The 18811-nt window shown below is 48.3% G+C and overlaps 1 protein-coding gene across 1 annotated transcript in view; it reads right to left on the minus strand.

Moving 5' to 3' along the window:
- LOXL2 (lysyl oxidase like 2) overlaps positions 1-18811 on the minus strand; it is a 443363-nt gene that overhangs the window by 20120 nt on the left and 404432 nt on the right. The window contains exon 13 of the mRNA XM_078666555.1: positions 6021-6132. Coding sequence (XP_078522681.1) covers positions 6021-6132 — 112 coding nt within the window. The remainder of the gene's footprint in view (positions 1-6020; positions 6133-18811) is intronic.

Genomic DNA, 18811 nt, shown 5'->3' on the forward strand with positions numbered 1-18811 from the left:
CACACCCGCAGCAGCTTTCAGGTGTCCCAGTGGAATCTGCTTACGATGCCGGACCCGCTCCGCGGGTACCGCGAGGTCTGAAGCTTAAAGACTGATGTCAATCAGGCGGTCCGTTAGGGCAGCAGCAAGGCGATAATCCGCATCCCATGGTAACACTGGTAGCAGGGTTAATTATATTGAAGGAGAGGGGCGGGGCGATGAGGGAGAGCAGCCCAGGTGATTCGGGCACGGGTTTGCCGGGACTCCTGGGAAACCGAGTCCCGGTCCCAATGCTCGCAGCCCTTCGAATCGAACCCACACCCGCAGCAGCTTTCAGGTGTCCCAGTGGAATCTGCTTACGATGCGGGACCCGCGGAGCGGGTACCGCGAGGTCTGAAGCTTAGAGACTGATGTCAATCAGGCGGTCCGTTAGGGCAGCAGCAAGACGATAATCCGCATCCCACGGTAACACTGGTAGCAGGGTTAATTATATTGAAGGAGAGGGGCGGGGCGATGAGGGAGAGCAGCCCAGGTGATTCGGGCACGGGTTTGCCGGGACTCCTGGGAGACCGAGTCCCGGTCCCGATGCTCGCAGCCCTTCGAATCGAACCCACACCCGCAGCAGCTTTCAGGTGTCCCAGTGGAATCTGCTTAGGATGCGGGACCCGCGGAGCAGGTACCGCGAGGTCTGAAGCTTAGAGACTGATGTCAATCAGGCGGTCCGTTAGGGCAGCAGCAAGGCGATAATCCGCATCACAGGGTAACACTGGTAGCAGGGTTAATTATATTGAAGGAGAGGGGCGGGGCGATGAGGGAGAGCAGCCCAGGTGATTCGGGCACGGGTTTGCCGGGACTCCTGGGAGACCGAGTCCCGATCCCGATGCTCGCAGCCCTTCGAATCGAACCCACACCCGCAGCAGCTTTCAGGTTTCCCAGTGGAATCTGCTTACGATGCGGGACCCGCGGAGCGGGTACCGCGAGGTCTGAAGCTTAGAGACTGATGTCAATCAGGCGGTCCGTTAGGGTAGCAGCAAGGCGATAATCCGCATCCCAGGGTAACACAGGTAGCAGGGTTAATTATATTGAAGGAGAGGGGCGGGGCGATGAGGGAGAGCAGCCCAGGTGATTCGGGCACGGGTTTGCCGGGACTCCTGGGAGACCGAGTCCCGGTCTTGATGCTCGCAGCCCTTCGAATCGAACCCACACCCGCAGCAGCTTTCAGGTGTCCCAGCGGAATCTGCTTACGATGCGGGACCCGCGGAGCGGGTACCGCGAGGTCTGAAGCTTAGAGACTGATGTCAATCAGGCGGTCCGTTAGGGCAGCAGCAAGGCGATAATCCGCATCCCACGGTAACACTGGTAGCAGGGTTAATTATATTGAAGGAGAGGGGCCTTACGTTACTTTACATCAGGTAGGCTTTACATGGCTGGAGCAAGGGCATTTCCATGCATCCACTCATGTATTTCGATGCAAAACCAGATTTACAACCACTTGTGAACCTAGATTTACGCCAAAATGGTGCGCCTAGCTGACAGAGGAGTAACTAGGAGAAATATCTTTATTTCTCCTTGTGACTTTCTCTTTCCATATGTGCTTTATTCTGAAGCACACGTAGAAGGAGGAATATACCTCTATGGATTGTTTTGTGCTGGAAAGTATCCCTTTTTGCCCTAAAGGGATCCTGCTTGTAATTTAGACATCCTTGCAACATGGTGCAAGGGTGTCTTTTTTGGTGTTAGGCAGCACACCGTGTGTCCTTACTGCAAGAGAGCAGAAGTGCGTCATGTCTTAGTAGATGCAGCTCACTTCTGTTCTCTGTCTTTCAAGCAGCACAGTGCCGCGCAGCCAACTGCTTTGCTGCGTTGTATGAAAGAAAAGTAAATCTGGCCCTATGAATATTTCTCCTGGTGAGAATGAGTGGCTTACGTGCTATCCCGATGAACTTGCCACTTACAGTTTGCATTGCTATAGTGGTAGTAGTGGTAGTGTTATGCACACGTATTTTCATTTGCCCATCATGGACAGAGTTTAGCTTGCTGTGCTGCAAAGAAAATTTCATGAAGAAAAGATGATGTTCTCCAATAATTCAGTAAATGAGTTACTTTCTTTTACCAGAATTCATGGATGCTGCACTACCACCTTTCCCACATTGTGGCTTTGAATAACACAAACTTAAGGAATCCTTGCACCTTTGCTTGGATAGGGGTCTGCCAGGAAAATCCACTTTTTGTGCTGAGATTAAGCTGTTCCTCTCCGATGGCATGACATTAGGTTAGAGTCCAGGCCTAAGCACTCTGGAGAAGATGTTTTCAAAAAGAGTGCGGAACATTCGTCAGCGCTCTCCTACTCCCTGGGTGTACTTTGATTTAGAAGAGGGAGTAAATGCTTGTTTATAATATGGGTTCTACTTGCACAATCATGAGGGGACAATCCCTCATGTGCATGGGGACATTGGCACCTTAAAATGAGGAATCACTTTGCCTTTGTGCCTGCAAGCTATTACTGACGCGGGCACAGAGGCAAGTAGGAAGTCAGGAGGTGCCCGTGATAAAAAGCTGAATACAAAAAACTAAATGATAACAATGAAGGTTATTATCCTTTCATTGTTTGCATTCAGCTTGTAGATGAAGCAGTGTGGCACACACTCCGCCTTAGCGGAGGAACCCCCACTTTAGGGCACCCTTTAACTTCCGATCACGTTGTGTTGGATTTTAAAAGTTGCTACAATAATCACCTCCCCAGCCATGCACTGGTACTAAGCGCTAGAGTCTTGCAAATAAAGTGATGAAGTGTCACGCCCAAGTGCCCTGTAAAATACTTGTGAAACTTGGCAGTTTATCAAGGTGGATTTTGGTATTCTCGGCTCTAAGTAAATGCCCGCTAGATAGAGCCACGAGATGGCGCAAGAGCCTCTTGACTGAATATACGATTGATTTGAAACTTTTTTCTTATTTGTGTATTGAACAGTACTTCATCTGTTAAGCACACAGAGATAAAAACAAGTTTAAATTAGCACTAGCAGGAGTCGGTGCTTGTAATCTTCATATCTTTAAAATGGGCTGAGACAGAGCATGAGGAAAATAGAAATAAAAACATCTTTCATCTCAAGTCAAAGACGACCCTTTGCAACTTCAGAAAGGAAAGACTCTACGGAGGCAGAACTTTTTATTCCACGATTCCTAGCCAATACGCGACTTGTTAAAATCTGAAGGTTGCATTATTTATAATTAGGTCTTTGTTAGCCAGAAACCCAAATCCGTCAGACAGCATCTGGCATTGCACACTTCACTATAACTCTCCATCCAGATGTGAAATTGAAAGAATGTATAGACAGGAAGGGGGTAAGGGGGAGTAGGCGTTTATCAGGGGTGCCCATTTTTTCCCTACAATAACATACGTTTTTTGCGACTGTTAGAGTGGCCTTGCTACATTTATTTTTACCGAGCCAGGGGTCTCTAGCCTCATGCAAGCGTTGGCACCCAGAGTGGGACAGGCCTTTTATTCCAGCGATGGCCTGGAGCTCCTAGTGCCTCTGTCAGCTTCCCCAGCTCACCAAGGATAATTAAGTGGGCACAGGGAGGCTGCAGGGTGGGGAGGTGGGGGAGGAAGCAGAGGGAGCATAGATAGGAAGCGGTCAATGAGGGAGAAGAAAGAGGCGAGAAGGAAAGAGTGAGAAGATGGATGGAGAGCAGGGCTCGAGTCGCGGTACCACGCGGGTGGACGGCGTCCCCCCACTTATCTTACTGGGAGCTCGATAACTGGAGCAAATGGAGACACACATTCACTCTTTGGCCTCTCTGGGCCGAGATCGGAGCCCATTCAGAACGCTGCTCATGCGCTGGTTTTTCTAATGCAATTGCATCTAAGGGGTGAGCGAGGGGAGGCAATGAGTCTGGTGGTGCAAGCCACTTTTCGTGATGTCACTTCCTGTCGTGACGTCAGCATCCCCCCACTTCTTTTTTTAGGACTGGTGCCCTGATGGAGAGAGATTGTGTGAGGAGTCGAAGGGAGTGAGGTTGGGTTGAACATTTTTGCCAGGACTGCTTCTGGTTTCCCAGACCAGCCCTGTTGGCAGAGGCAGGGCCGGACGGACCTAGCAGGCATCGGGCGTTTTCCTGGGAGGCTTTAAGGATGGTGGCCAGTTCTGCAGCAGTGGGGGTTGTTTTATATGATGCTTGTGGCCGGTTTTGCAGTGGTGCTGTAATATCGGCCCCCAGTACCAAATGTGGCATTGATTCACACTTGCTCTGGGGGGAGGGTCCGGTGCTACAAGAAAAAAAAAACAGTTCCTCTACTATTTGTGAAAAGACAGCCGCACCGGGCTTACAGTTGAAATACTGACAGTTGAAATGCCTCAGATGATATGCAATACAACAAGTGATGGAGTGTAGTATCACCCCAAACATCATCAGATGATATGTAAGGCAGGGAGTCTCTTGCGCTTTGAAACCGAAGTGGGGGCAAAGAGGGTTGTATGTCGTTACAACGCATTTCGTTGCAACGCATGCCTTTACCATGCTCGCGTTACAACGGAATGCTTTCTTCACGCATAAGCTTTTCCATAAATATTCCTTTACCACGCATAGATTTACAATGATTTTCGTTGTAAATTTATGCATGGTAAGGGCATACACTTGGGAAAGGTTATACTCCTCCCCTGTACCCTTACGTGCCCCTCCCAGCCCCCAAACCTTCGATTAATTACCCCTGCCTTTACCCCTCAATCTTTTTTTATTTATTTAAAATTCCCCTTACCTCTTTACGTTGTGTCTTCATCTTCCTTGATGACGTCCTATGTCGTAAAGAGGAAGCGGAAGTTTCTTTCTGTTTCCTCTCTAACTACGCCGATTGCCTCCACTTCTCTTCCTCACTTCATTTTTGTTTTTTAAAAACAATTTTTGGGGGGCAACCCCCTCAACCCCCCTTTTTAATCTCACACTTTTTTTTCTTTGGGGGGGAGACCCCCAAGCCCCCCCTTTTTTTTCCTTTATCACACATGCCTTTACTACGCATCTCGTAGTAAAGGTATGCGTGGTAAAGGCTTTCGTGGTAACCACGCATGCGTTCTAATGCATGTGTGGTAAAGGCTTGCGTGGAAACGGTTGTAGTGGCCATTTCCTGGCAGAGAGTTAAGCAAGAAACAAGCCTTCTTGCCAGGGTACCTGCTCTTCTGAAAGTAATTTAAAAGTGTGCAACTGGTTAATCTGCAAATGTGAAGGGAGTTTGGAAGCAGTATTGACTTGAAGTGATTGAATCACTTGAAGCTTCCTGATGACACAGATTTATTTTTTGCGTGGTACTGTAAGTGTGTTACCAGCTGAGCTGTGAAGTCTGTGCTTTTAATAGACTGTTATAAATAAAGGCACTACTTACAGCCTGGGTATTACTAAAATCTATACTTTGGAAGCACTTTTTAATTTAGAACAGTTGTGCATTTTGTAGCAGCCTATCTTACACTGTGTGTAATGCAAGTTTAAAATAATGACTTACATATTCACAGTGCTTTCTGTCACGTCCTGCAATGTTGTAGTACTAAAAATACCTAAGCCATTATTCTCCACTGCACCAATCAGGATTCAATACTGTGTCTCTCTGGTTACACAAACACACACCTCTGCAGTGCATTAACTAATAGAGGGATCATAATGTGCAATAGTGCATTTACAAATGATCAACCTAACTTGCATTTATTTTTCATTCAAGCTGTTCATTATTGTATATATAGTTACCTGAATGTGAAAGACTGAAAAAGTTACATAATATGTTTTTTTTTAGCCATGCCTTTGACACCGCCCACACACCCACTAACCTGCCACAATTGTGTGCCACATCACAGTTTCTATACTTTTTTTCTAAGGTTCTTCAACTACTGCGTGTTGGCAACATGCCTTCCAGATTGTCAGGGCGTAACTAGGCACCTAATCATAGAAAAGAAAATGGCTCACCCATTGCTGAATGGTGGCGCAACGTGATTATTAGTTTGATGTTTGAGTCAGCCCTGGCCTGGTTCTATCATATGTGTTCCTATCCATATTCTTACCTATATGGCAGTTATACATCCAGATGCGCATTCCGTCGTAGCGACACCGGCACTTCATCACGTTGTTCGTGTAGTCTGTTTCTGCCACTTCGAAGTTGGGATTGATGATCACCTGGAGGGAAAATGCACAGTTCTGAGAAATGTGTGCAGTGATTATGAAACAGCATTTGCAATGGCACTTTGTGTGCCATATTTCTGGTATTGGTTTTCTTTTATTCCTTTCAAAAAGGGACCACACTGATAGTTGTCCACTCACTACTCTACAGGTAAATGAAATGTTTGGCGGGTTCTGACAACATGGGTTCTTGCAATGATTCATCCAGAGTCAATGAGTAGCTTGCTACGTGCCATCATTAAGCCGAAGTGCACTTAATGTAGAGTAAACCTCGCTGCATGAGGCAAAGAGTGTATTATCATTTATTAATTCTGAAGTGTTTTCCAAATACCAGGTGATTTTTTTATTTGTATGCAGTGTTTGGAAAACGTTGCTTATCTGCAGCAGTGGTTCATACATGTAAGCGCGGTGGGGCATGAGTTTGGGAAGTTGACAGACGACGGAATAGGGGATAATTTAAAATATAAATAATTCTATTCCGCCGTCTGTCGACATCCCCCTGCCCCGCCACACCGCGCTTACCTGTTACAATTCCTTTGCAATGTGTAGTGGCCTAAATTCAAATGCTATGGATTTTTCTGACATCTAGTGTTAAGTTGAAGTATCAATTTTTTTTCTTTCTTCAAAGCGTTCCAGTTAGAGCATACAGAGAATACATTGTGAGTACATCCCCAAAGCCCAAAATGTATCAGGACACAGACTCCATCTTAGACCATCCGGAAAGTGCTCCACCTAGAAATTGCACATTAGACAACGAATAAACGAATAGAACGACAAAATACACATGATTTAAAAAATTAAAAAATTGTCTATTTTATAATACTCAATTGTTTGGTCTGACTTTCATAAGGTCTTTTAAGGGCTCACAATGGTGTTTAAAAGTTGTAGACGCAAAAGGACAATTTGGCATTGAAGGTATAGATTGTTCTGTTAAAGAGGAATCTACTTGGTCACCTCAGGGGGCTTATGAGGAGAAATTTAATGATCCTGATTTGGTGATCAAGGGGAAGAAATTGACTCATCCAACATCATGAAAGTTGACACGGAGAAGCAGAGCAGATCCCAAGCCCACGAACACGCTTCTGGACTCCTGAGATCGTGATTGTCACGGGCACCCACAAGTCTGTACTGCCCAGGACAGACACTACACTAAGGGTCCTCTCCACACCTTCTAGTAAAGGCACAGTGGACTACCCATGAGAGAATAGTCTTTGAATGGAGCGTTGGCCCCATGATAATGTACAACCTTGAAAAGAGGACCAACCACTGTCTGAAGATTGACCCCACAATTCAAAGCAGCTCATACCATTTTTTATTCCACTCACATAATTGAATGATAACATTAAAAAAGAAATGTTTCACACACTAACAGAATCTGGAACCAATAACGACCCCTACAAATATTACCCTTCTTGCTCTTTGCCCTTTTTCCTTTTGAACAAATTAACCATAATCTAAGTCTCAGTCCTTCAGGAAGGCAAAACATTCCCTGGAAAGCAACTTTGACAGATTTGAGTAGGTTATACGCTTTTAGACACTGAACGCACTTGGATGGCTCATCACTTCCCAGTTGTTTATATCTATCTATTTTTGGTTAGTGTGGAGGACAAAATACGGTACCCCACAAATGCAGTTGTTGACCACCAAATTTCCATTTTTGGTGGTACAAATTAAGATAAACCACACAGCAATTACCTGGCAGGTCAAGCTTTTCTAGAAAAAGCAGTAGTTATCAAGAGCTTGGAGACCAGATTTACTAATATTTAGCACAAACCAAAGTTGCTGTGCTACCTTACTTAAAAGGGAAGGTGAAATCATGTGCCATATTTACTATTTTCTCTTCCCCAGCACTGCTGCATTTTTGCCTGTCATATGCCAATGCACACACCTTTACACCATAGAGCAAGGATGTGTGTGTTCCTTAAAGAATAATGCCCTAATTTATGGGGATTTGACGCAGGGAAGAGCATGTGCTGCCCTACGCCAAAGTGAAACCAAGGCAGGAATGCACTGTATTTATGCAATACGGTGCATTCCTGTCTTTTCCCCCTGTGCTGGTGCCATTTCGGCGGATGTACGTTGCTACGACGCATGCTTTTACCACGCATGCTGTTACAACGCAAGTTTTACAACGCAAGCCTTTACAACGCATTGCTTTGGGGGGTGCTGCATAGTGAATAGTTTAATTTACTATTCCAACTCCAGTCCCCGTGGATAGTAGGGAAGGTGTTGGATAGTAAATTAAAACTATTCCCTATCCTAGAGCGCCCCCCAGTGCAATGCGTTGTAATGGTTTTCGTTGTAAAACCTGCATTGTAAAGGCACTGCGTGGTAAAAGTTGCGTGGTAAAGGATGTTTCCCCATTTCGACAGCCTAACACCAACACAGGCAGCCTTGCACCATGGTGCAAGGGTGCCTGTGTTGTTAGAAGGACTGTTTTTGTGCAGGAAGTGGGCCCTTCCTGCACAGAAACAATCCTAAGAGGTTTTTTCCTCTTTCTATGCGTGCTGCACAAAGCAGCACACATGGAAAGGAGAAATAAAGTTATTTCTCCTCATTATGCCTCACCTCAGGAGGCGTAAGGTTTTGGTGCTTCCCCAGGTTTACATGCTCTTATAAATCTGGGGAAGTGTCAAAATCCATGGGTGCAGTCTAGGAAACCAAATGCAATGCCATTGGATTGCATCCTGAGCGCAGAGTAAGGCAGCACAGCGATTTGTGCAGCCTTGCCTTTCTCCATATCTATGCGGTCATTCAAAGCCACGCATAGTGGCAGTGCGTGGCCTCATAGATATGATTTTTGATTTGCGCTGCCGGTGGCACAAGAGGCTCATGATTATGCCCCTAGGATTTGTATTAAAAGAAGACCCTTCCAGTGCAAAAACAATCCTTTAAACCCTCCCATGCTGATGACAGGCTCAGCTCATCATGAGCCACGGTGCTCGTGCGCTCATGACGAGCTGGGCTCATCATGGCCGTTAGAACGCTCACACGCGGGGATGATTCCCCTGCTGTGCTGAGCGTTCTAAGGAAACGGGTGTGGCCGTGACGAGCTCAGCTCGTCATGAGCACCGGGACGCTGTGCGTGCCCACCCCCGCCCCCCAGCACAGCGGGGGAATAACCCCTGCAGTTAAAGGGTTAAAACCTTTCTCACCTTGAATGTGTGCTGTACTCTGCACCACACATACAAAGTTGGAAAAAGAATGACAACTTTTTCTTCTTGTTACGCATGCTCTGAGGAGGCACCGATTTTTGGAGCAAATCCCTATATACGACTGTTAGGAGGTAAGGATTGGAGCCAAAGCCCATGAGCGGTTGCATTGGTATACCTATACAACACCCATGGAATGCCCTCTATTGACGCACAGTAGCACAAAAAAGCACATATCACAACTTTGCGTTACTTTGGAAAATGTCCCAAAGCAAATCCTGCTTTGCGTTGGATAGTAAAGCCCACAACAACACTTTGTCCCAGATATGAGTCACTTTTGTGGCACAAACCCGGCGCAAAGCATACGTAAATCTGGGCCTTAGACTTGCAACTGTTATATTCTAGATGATGACTGACTCCTCAAAGAAAGTCTGCTAACAGGGTGAGCTAGAGTGGCAAGACCCCACTGAAATGTTTTACAGTCACATTCAGCCCAACAATTCATATTTCCATAAAATGGTCTTGAGAGTAAGATTAGGCTGTAGATGTTGTAGCTACACGAGCTTGGAACCAAAGGAGTTAGGAAACCAGCAGCAGCAGGCCAATCTTCATACATATGGCTCTGAACTTCTTTTTCACCCACGCAGAACCCAGTGCAGCAATTTGGTTGCTGCACTCCATTGCATGAAAAATTAGTAAATCTGCCCATGATGTCCCTATTACACTGAATGCATCTTGATAGCGTCCAAGACATACCATGTAAAAACCCAAACTAGACCAAGCACAGTCAAACATATTCTTTGATATATTTTCTATGAAATACTGCAGACGTGTTCCCAATTTAATTTGCTTCTTAACTAACGTTTATATGTGAGGGGAAAAAAATTGAACTCTTCTCTTCCATAACTCATTGCCAGTGAACGTTGATTATGTACTAATTGGTCTATCGTTTGGAGCTTACAATTGAAGCATGAGGGTTGATATATTTTAAAATACAGAAGAGAACTTTCATCTCGACCTAATGTTTTTGTATAGTATGAATAGTGGGTGTGAGAAGTTGGCCTGATATGCAGTGCTCACTATTCTAGTGATCACTATGTATCAGTCCAAACAACCCTTATTGATGATTGGTTGTAAGTCAACCTTATAGACCAGCTATCCTAGTAGCATGGATACGAGCAGTCTAAGGCTAAGACTCTAGAGGGCGTGTTAAGCCAGCTGTTTTACCATCACATTACCCCTTGAACACCAAGTGAGAGGACACCACACAAGTTGTTATGAAAATCAACGGATATTTATTTATAACAAGACTACCCTGAACTCTTTATGAGTCAGGGAGCTAAGCACACAACAAAACTCTTACGAAAATACTTTAAGTCGCACAATTTACACAAATGCCCTAGGGGCACGAAAAACCATATACACAGTAAGCGGAATGCGAACTTGCTAGCAGGTAAGTAATACTTTTCTAGACTCAGGAATCGCTAGGCCTACAATTCTAAACACTGGGATTAGATGCAGGAGGCCTGTGGACGTCGTGTGCAGAGTGGGAACTCTCACGCGTAAGGCGGGAAAAAGTCTATGGAGGCTAGCAGTTGCAAAGTTACTGTTCTCGGGCGAACCCGGCTAGGTGGGTCAAAAACAAGAGTGGATCCGAACACTAGGAGTGTTGGACTATGCTGGAGCACCGGAGTACTCGGTTTACCTAGCCCAGGGGCTGCGGCTGCATAGGGTTGAAGTCACGTCGGAAACCCTTGTTGATGAACCAGGAGCCTGAAGTGGAAGTTGCTGGCAGGTGGCCAGTGAAGAAAAGTTAGTGGTGATCCAAGCCTGGATCAGGGAAGAAGAAGACCTGAAAGCAGAGGGGACCAAGTTCTGAATCACTAGCCAGTGATTAGATGGGCACCAGAGTGGCACCGGGCGAAGTCACCTCGACCAGGTGAGTGGGCGTTGCTGGGCTCTGCAGTCTCTCGGACCAGGAGGCGTTGTCGGCGACCAGGATGGAGGTGCGAGCTGTCCCACGAAGGTCTCTGCTGCTGACGTCGCTGGACCCAGGATTGGGCAACAAGTCTTGGCAAATGCAAGGCCCACGCGGTGGACCTAAAAATGGCGTCTTGAGAGGACCAGGAGGGTCCAAGGTGCTCCTCTTTTGGAGGGGAGCAAGGGCTAGTCTGGAGCAACCAGACCAGCAGTGGTTGTCGTCGTGGAGCGTCGTGAGAGGGCCACTAGCCAACGGGCCAGCGACCTGGACAACGCGGTTGGCAGCAAAGAGCAGAAGGGCCCCACGCCGATCTCGTGGATGCAGGGGGGCTGAACTTCGGTGCTGGAGCTGCTCAGGGTCGGGGCTTCTCTTACCCCAAAGCACTCAGTCGAGGGTCACTCGGTGGTCGTGCTGGACAAGCGTCGTGCAGTTCTGAAGATGGCCGGTCCCTTGAGGTCTCGTCGCACCCACGGATCACAGCTGGGCTGATGATGTAGGTTGAGGTCAGAGGTGCCAGGGAAGCCGGTTCTCGTCGTGCTGGAGCAGTCTTGATCCGATGGAGAGACTGGCAACAAACCGCGATGCTTGGTTGGTGCCTGCTGCTGCAGGGTGACTACTCCTTAGTCACAAGGGAGAATCTTGGGAAGAAGTCTTGAGTTCCTTTCGTGGAAAGTAGTTTCAGGATTCAAAGATGATCTGATTTGGAAGGGGGCCAGTTCCTACCTTTATCCTGCAAAAAGGGGCTGGCACGCGACTAAGTCCTGCCCTATGGGTGGGACTAGGAGGGGGGTGGTTACACCCCTCTCCTTTGGCGGGCTTTCCTCAGATCAGGGGCTGGAGTGCCCCTGGAACTGGTTCCAGCCGGCCTATGCACAGTGAGCACCGGGGTGCCACTTGCAGTCCCCTTCCTCTAAAGCCCTGCCTACCTAGAATACACAAAATCCTGTCTGGGACGGTGCTGGCACCGCCCCTGGCAAGAAACCCTTTGTCCTTGCCTCCTGTGCTGGGAGGACTCCCAGCAGCAGGAGGGCAGACTTGTGTCTCGGTGGCAGCATCCATCTTGTGGAGCTGAGGCTATGTCTGACTTTAACCGGGGTTACAGGTTACATACATGTCGTGTCCCTCTAGAAGGGTGGAATGCTAACCCCGTCGCCAGAATTGGCGAGGGGTTAGTATTCCAATTCGTATGACACCTTACTCGACATGTTTTGATAAAGCGACACCAGAGTTGGCATATAACCGCGAGGATTATAATGCACTTAAGAGTATATGGTATGCGTTATCATGGGAACGGCTAAGGGATAGGTCCCGAAAGCCGCAGACAGGCCCAGCTCATGCCAGAGCACTATCTCACACGATTCCAAGCACTCTGCCTTCAGGATTGTCAAGGCCTGCCATAGGAGTGACTGATAGGAGATCTGTGTGCCCATTTAGGTTTAGATATAGGTATACTATATCTAAAGCAAAGGGTGATTACACCACCTTGCCCCAGCTGTCGTGCAGCCAGTTGTGTCAGATTTGGATGGCCAGCCAGGGGTGGCATAATACATGCTGCAGCCCCTGGTAGGACCTGGGTACACCTATGCCCTGGGTACCTAAGGTACACTATACAGGGACTGATAAGGTGACTCAGTATCCAATTAGATATGTACCTAAGGTACATGGAATCCATTTTACAGAGAGAGCAGTAGGCCTGGGGTCCTGAATAGCAGGGTCCCAGGTCAACTAAGTCAGAAAACCAGCAAAACACCAGGCAAAAAGTTGGGGGCAACCATAGTCAGGGATCTACCTTCCTACATAACCCCCCCCCCCCCAAACGAAAGGAGATAAGGCTATCCTTGACAGGTAAGCCTATATTGCCTAAGTGGCCATATAAGGAAGTACCAGCACTGGCATGGTTACCCCCTATCTCATGGTCCACTAAGCAATCCCTCACCCTAAGGGTTTCTGAGGGTCTCCACCATAGGGAATCTCTACCTGTGGTGTGTTTTGGCAAAGTAAAAGGCTGGTGCTGAAATGGAGTACTGAAGTTAGGCTCCACTGATGTTGGGCTCAACTTCCTCCAATCACCATCTACCATGTGTGTCTTTCTTTCCAGGACTGAGTTGCTGTGAGCTCTCAGGGTCAACCTCTGGCTACCTAAAGCTGGAGGCTGGGCCCCTCTGTTTGGCTTACTGGAGGGACAGGTCAGGTCTGGGGCCCTCAGGTCCCAAGTTTGGCTGTGCCCAACAGTGTCCATCTGTGGGAGGTCCCTATCTAGTTTTAAGGGGGATCCCTCAGGAGTCTGTTTTATTTTCACTTGGCTAGGATTACCAGCTTCAGTGCCCTTAATCTGCTGATTGGGAAGTTCTTTTGGACAGGGGGCCCTTTGGGGTCCACCACTGGCCTCCCTGACCTCTACAGCCCTAGGCTGGCTGAGGCAGGGTAGAGAGGGGCAGGTTACCTGCTCCAGACTGGGTCCCACCTTGGAAGGGTCCACTGACATCAGAGGCTCTGCCAGGCTAGGCCTGACTACCTCTGGGGCAGTTTCTTCACAAGGGGTCAGGTCAGTTCCCTGAGGAGGCTGATCCTTTCCTAAAGTCTGGTGGGAGGGAGATTTCTCTTCCTCCTCAATGCTCTCTGTCTGAGTGGAGTGATCCATAGTTTCAGGCTTCACAACACTATTATCTGTCTGAGTTTGAGCTGTGGCCATCACAACTCTCCCAACCTTTTCAGGAGGGGGCTCAGTTTGGGTATGGGCTGTTACCATCACAGCCCTGCTAACCTTTTCTGGGAAGGAAGCTGTCTGAGATTGGGCTGTGACTGGCACAGCCCTCCTGACCTGTTCAGGGAGGACATCTTGGACTGGGGCTGTGGCTATCACTGCCCCACTAACCTTACCATGGAGGTTCACAATTTTAAAATGGGTTTCTTGCTCTACCTCAGCCCAGGCTGAGAGCTCTAAATCATTCCCCAGTAGGCAATCCACAGGCAAGTTTGGTGACACTGCCACTCTCTTGTGGCCAGTGACACCTCCCCAGCTGAGATTTACCACTGCCATGGGATGATTTCTCTGTACTCCATCAATATTGGTCACCTGGTATGTGGCACCAGGTAAAAGTTGCCTTGAGGGGACTAGACTCTCAGTCACCATGGTGATGCTAGCCCCTGTATCTCTATAGGCCTAAACTTTTATACCATTGATGAGGGGCTCCTGTCTGTACTTGCTCAAAGTGTTGGGACAAGTAGTGAAGTTGGCAAACCCCATGCCATTTTCACAGACAAGAGTATCTAAGTCAGGGGACCTGGTTAGGCCAGAGTCCCCAGGAACTCCCAAAGTAAATGCACCCAAATTCTTGGGGGCACTCCCACCACCTGGGGGATTACTACTAGTAGTAACAGGAGGTTTGGGAATGTTACTTGGGGGTATGTTCTCCTTATTGTTGTTCTTTGGGCAACTGCTGTCAGTTTTCAAATGACCCACCTGTTTACAGGGATAACAATAAGGTTTCTTCTGGGCATTGGAAGGATTCTGGGACCCACCCCCCTCAGAGGATTTTTGGGGCCCTGATGTGGTTTGATCTGAAGATTTATTCCCACCCTTCTCTTGAGGCTTGGTTGATTCCTTTTTCTGGTCACCACCTTGGTTCTTAGGCCTATTCCTGGTTCTGACCCATTTGTCTGCCCTCTTACCCAATTCTTGTGGAGAGGTCAGATCAGAGTCTACCAGGTGCTGGTGTAATAACTGGTTCTGACAATTATTTAAGACTTGCTCTCTCATAATAAGATTATACAATCCTGTGAAGTCAGTAACCTTGCTACCCAGTAGCCAGCCTTCCAAAGCCTTAGAGGCACAATCAACAAAGTCAGCCCAATCCTGAGACTGAGTTTTCTGGGTGTCTCTGAACAGCAACCTGTACTGCTCAGTGGTTAAGCCAAACCCATCAACCAGTGTATTTTTCAGGACTTGGTAATTGTTAGCATCCTCAACTCTAGTAGTGAGGAGCCACAGTATAGCTGCCCACTGACTTTGGGGGATGCACTGTACAGTGCAGGCCCTCTCCAAAGCAGCCATCCATTTCTGGATGTCATCCCCTTGTTTAAAGGGGGGCACTATCTTTGTCAGGTGTTTAGTATCTAAACCCTTCTCTTTTTCTCTTGGGAGATTGCTGCCACCAGTGGGAACTGTCCCACTCATCTGCTGTTCTCTAGCAAAGGCAAGCTTTTCTTTGGCCAGGGCAAGTTCTTCCCTTTCAATCCTCAGATTAGCCTGCTTCATCCTTGCTTCATGCTCTCTTCTCGGAGGGGAAGTCAATCTCCTCTGGGGAGAAATCCTTCTCCTCTGAGAAGAGGCATTAGAGTGCAGAGATATACTGGAGTCCCTAGAAGGAGATCTACCTCTTCTAACTCCAAGGTTAGGCCTCATTAGGGTCAGTACTGGGGGTCCCCCAGATCCTTGCCCAAGTAGGTCTAAGTTGGCCCTAGTGAGTCTGCTGACTAACTCAGGACCTTTGTTTGCCTCACCCTCAGAGAGTTCCTCTAGATCCTCCCCCTCAACTGCATTTTCAGTGCCAAGGAGGTCTGGATCACCAAGGTGTCCCTCTAAGGCTGGCATATTCCCATCTCCCTGAGATGCTTTCCTAGCATCATATGTCTCTAAGAGACCTATCAGAAAGGGTATGGTGGGGTTAGACCCCTGTTTCAGTTTCCTGGAGGTACACACTTGTCTCATCTCCTGGAAACTGAGAGCTGCATATCTTGAAGTGACCTGTGGAGGGTCAATGCTTACCAGGGGAGTCTCAGTGGATTCTCCATGGTTAGACATGCTTTTCCAGTGAGGTGTAAGTGGTAAACTTACCTACACTATATGTTTACCTACTGATCCCTTGCTAGAGTTGTAGTTTAGGGTGTGCTAGGCCCTAGGAGCTACAACAGCTGGTTCAGTAGAACTCAGAGTATTCTAAGCTAAGTTATATGTACCATAGTACTTATGTGATCTTTCAAATGATATTCTTAGGATATGTGTGGTAAAACAACAGCAAGCTCAAATCCCAACCGCTGCTCACCAATGTGAGAAGTTGGCCTGATATGCAGTGCTCACTATTCTAGTGATCACTATGTATCAGTCCAAACAACCCTTATTGATGATTGGTTGTAAGTCAACCTTATAGACCAGCTATCCTAGTAGCATGGATACGAGCAGTCTAAGGCTAAGACTCTAGAGGGCGTGTTAAGCCAGCTGTTTTACCATCACATTACCCCTTGAACACCAAGTGAGAGGACACCACACAAGTTGTTATGAAAATCAACAGATATTTATTTATAACAAGACTACCCTGAACTCTTTATGAGTCAGGGAGCTAAGCACACAACAAAACTCTTACGAAAATACTTTAAGTCGCACAATTTACACAAATGCCCTAGGGGCACGAAAAACCATATACACAGTAAGCGGAATGCGAACTTGCTAGCAGGTAAGTAATACTTTTCTAGACTCAGGAATCGCTAGGCCTACAATTCTAAACACTGGGATTAGATGCAGGAGGCCTGTGGACGTCGTGTGCAGAGTGGGAACTCTCACGCGTAAGGCGGGAAAAAGTCTATGGAGGCTAGCAGTTGCAAAGTTACTGTTCTCGGGCGAACCCGGCTAGGTGGGTCAAAAACAAGAGTGGATCCGAACACTAGGAGTGTTGGACTATGCTGGAGCACCGGAGTACTCGGTTTACCTAGCCCAGGGGCTGCGGCTGCATAGGGTTGAAGTCACGTCGGAAACCCTTGTTGATGAACCAGGAGCCTGAAGTGGAAGTTGCTGGCAGGTGGCCAGTGAAGAAAAGTTAGTGGTGATCCAAGCCTGGATCAGGGAAGAAGAAGACCTGAAAGCAGAGGGGACCAAGTTCTGAATCACTAGCCAGTGATTAGATGGGCACCAGAGTGGCACCGGGCGAAGTCACCTCGACCAGGTGAGTGGGCGCTGCTGGGCTCTGCAGTCTCTCGGACCAGGAGGCGTTGTCGGCGACCAGGATGGAGGTACGAGCTGTCCCACGAAGGTCTCTGCTGCTGACGTCGCTGGACCCAGGATTGGGCAACAAGTCTTGGCAAATGCAAGGCCCACGCGGTGGACCTAAAAATGGCGTCTTGAGTGGACCAGGAGGGTCCAAGGTGCTCCTCTTTTGGAGGGGAGCAAGGGCTAGTCTGGAGCAACCAGACCAGCAGTGGTTGTCGTCGTGGAGCGTCGTGAGAGGGCCACTAGCCAACGGGCAAGCGACCTGGACAACGCGGTTGGCAGCAAAGAGCAGAAGGGCCCCACGCCGATCTCGTGGATGCAGGGGGGCTGAACTTCGGTGCTGGAGCTGCTCAGGGTCGGGGCTTCTCTTACCCCAAAGCACTCAGTCGAGGGTCACTCGGTGGTCGTGCTGGACAAGCGTCGTGCAGTTCTGAAGATGGCCGGTCCCTTGAGGTCTCGTCGCACCCACGGATCACAGCTGGGCTGATGATGTAGGTTGAGGTCAGAGGTGCCAGGGAAGCCGGTTCTCGTCGTGCTGGAGCAGTCTTGATCCGAAGGAGAGACTGGCAACAAACCGCGATGCTTGGTTGGTGCCTGCTGCTGCAGGGTGACTACTCCTTAGTCACAAGGGAGAATCTTGGGAAGAAGTCTTGAGTTCCTTTCGTGGAAAGTAGTTTCAGGATTCAAAGATGATCTGGTTTGGAAGGGGGCCAGTTCCTACTTTTATCCTGCAAAAAGGGGCTGGCACGCGACTAAGTCCTGCCCTATGGGTGGGACTAGGAGGGGGGTGGTTACACCCCTCTCCTTTGGCGGGCTTTCCTCAGATCAGGGGCTGGAGTGCCCCTGGAACTGGTTCCAGCCGGCCTATGCACAGTGAGCACCGGGGTGCCACTTGCAGTCACCTTCCTCTAAAGCCCTGCCTACCTAGAATACACAAAATCCTGTCTGGGACGGTGCTGGCACCGCCCCTGGCAGGAAACCCTTTGTCCTTGCCTCTTGTGCTGGGAGGACTCCCAGCAGCAGGAGGGCAGACTTGTGTCTCGGTGGCAGCATCCATCTTGTGGAGCTGAGGCTATGTCTGACTTTAACCGGGGTTACAGGTTACATACATGTCGTGTCCCTCTAGAAGGGTGGAATGCTAACCCCGTCGCCAGAATTGGCGAGGGGTTAGTATTCCAATTCGTATGACACCTTACTCGACATGTTTTGATAAAGCGACACCAGAGTTGGCATATAACCGCGAGGATTATAATGCACTTAAGAGTATATGGTATGCGTTATCATGGGAACGGCTAAGGGATAGGTCCCGAAAGCCGCAGACAGGCCCAGCTCATGCCAGAGCACTATCTCACACGATTCCAAGCACTCTGCCTTCAGGATTGTCAAGGCCTGCCATAGGAGTGACTGATAGGAGATCTGTGTGCCCATTTAGGTTTAGATATAGGTATACTATATCTAAAGCAAAGTGTGATTACACCACCTTGCCCCAGCTGTCGTGCAGCCAGTTGTGTCAGATTTGGATGGCCAGCCAGGGGTGGCATAATACATGCTGCAGCCCCT

The sequence above is a fragment of the Lissotriton helveticus genome, chromosome 11 (genome assembly GCF_964261635.1).
Source record: "Lissotriton helveticus chromosome 11, aLisHel1.1, whole genome shotgun sequence".
NCBI classification, from domain to species: Eukaryota; Metazoa; Chordata; class Amphibia; order Caudata; family Salamandridae; genus Lissotriton; species Lissotriton helveticus.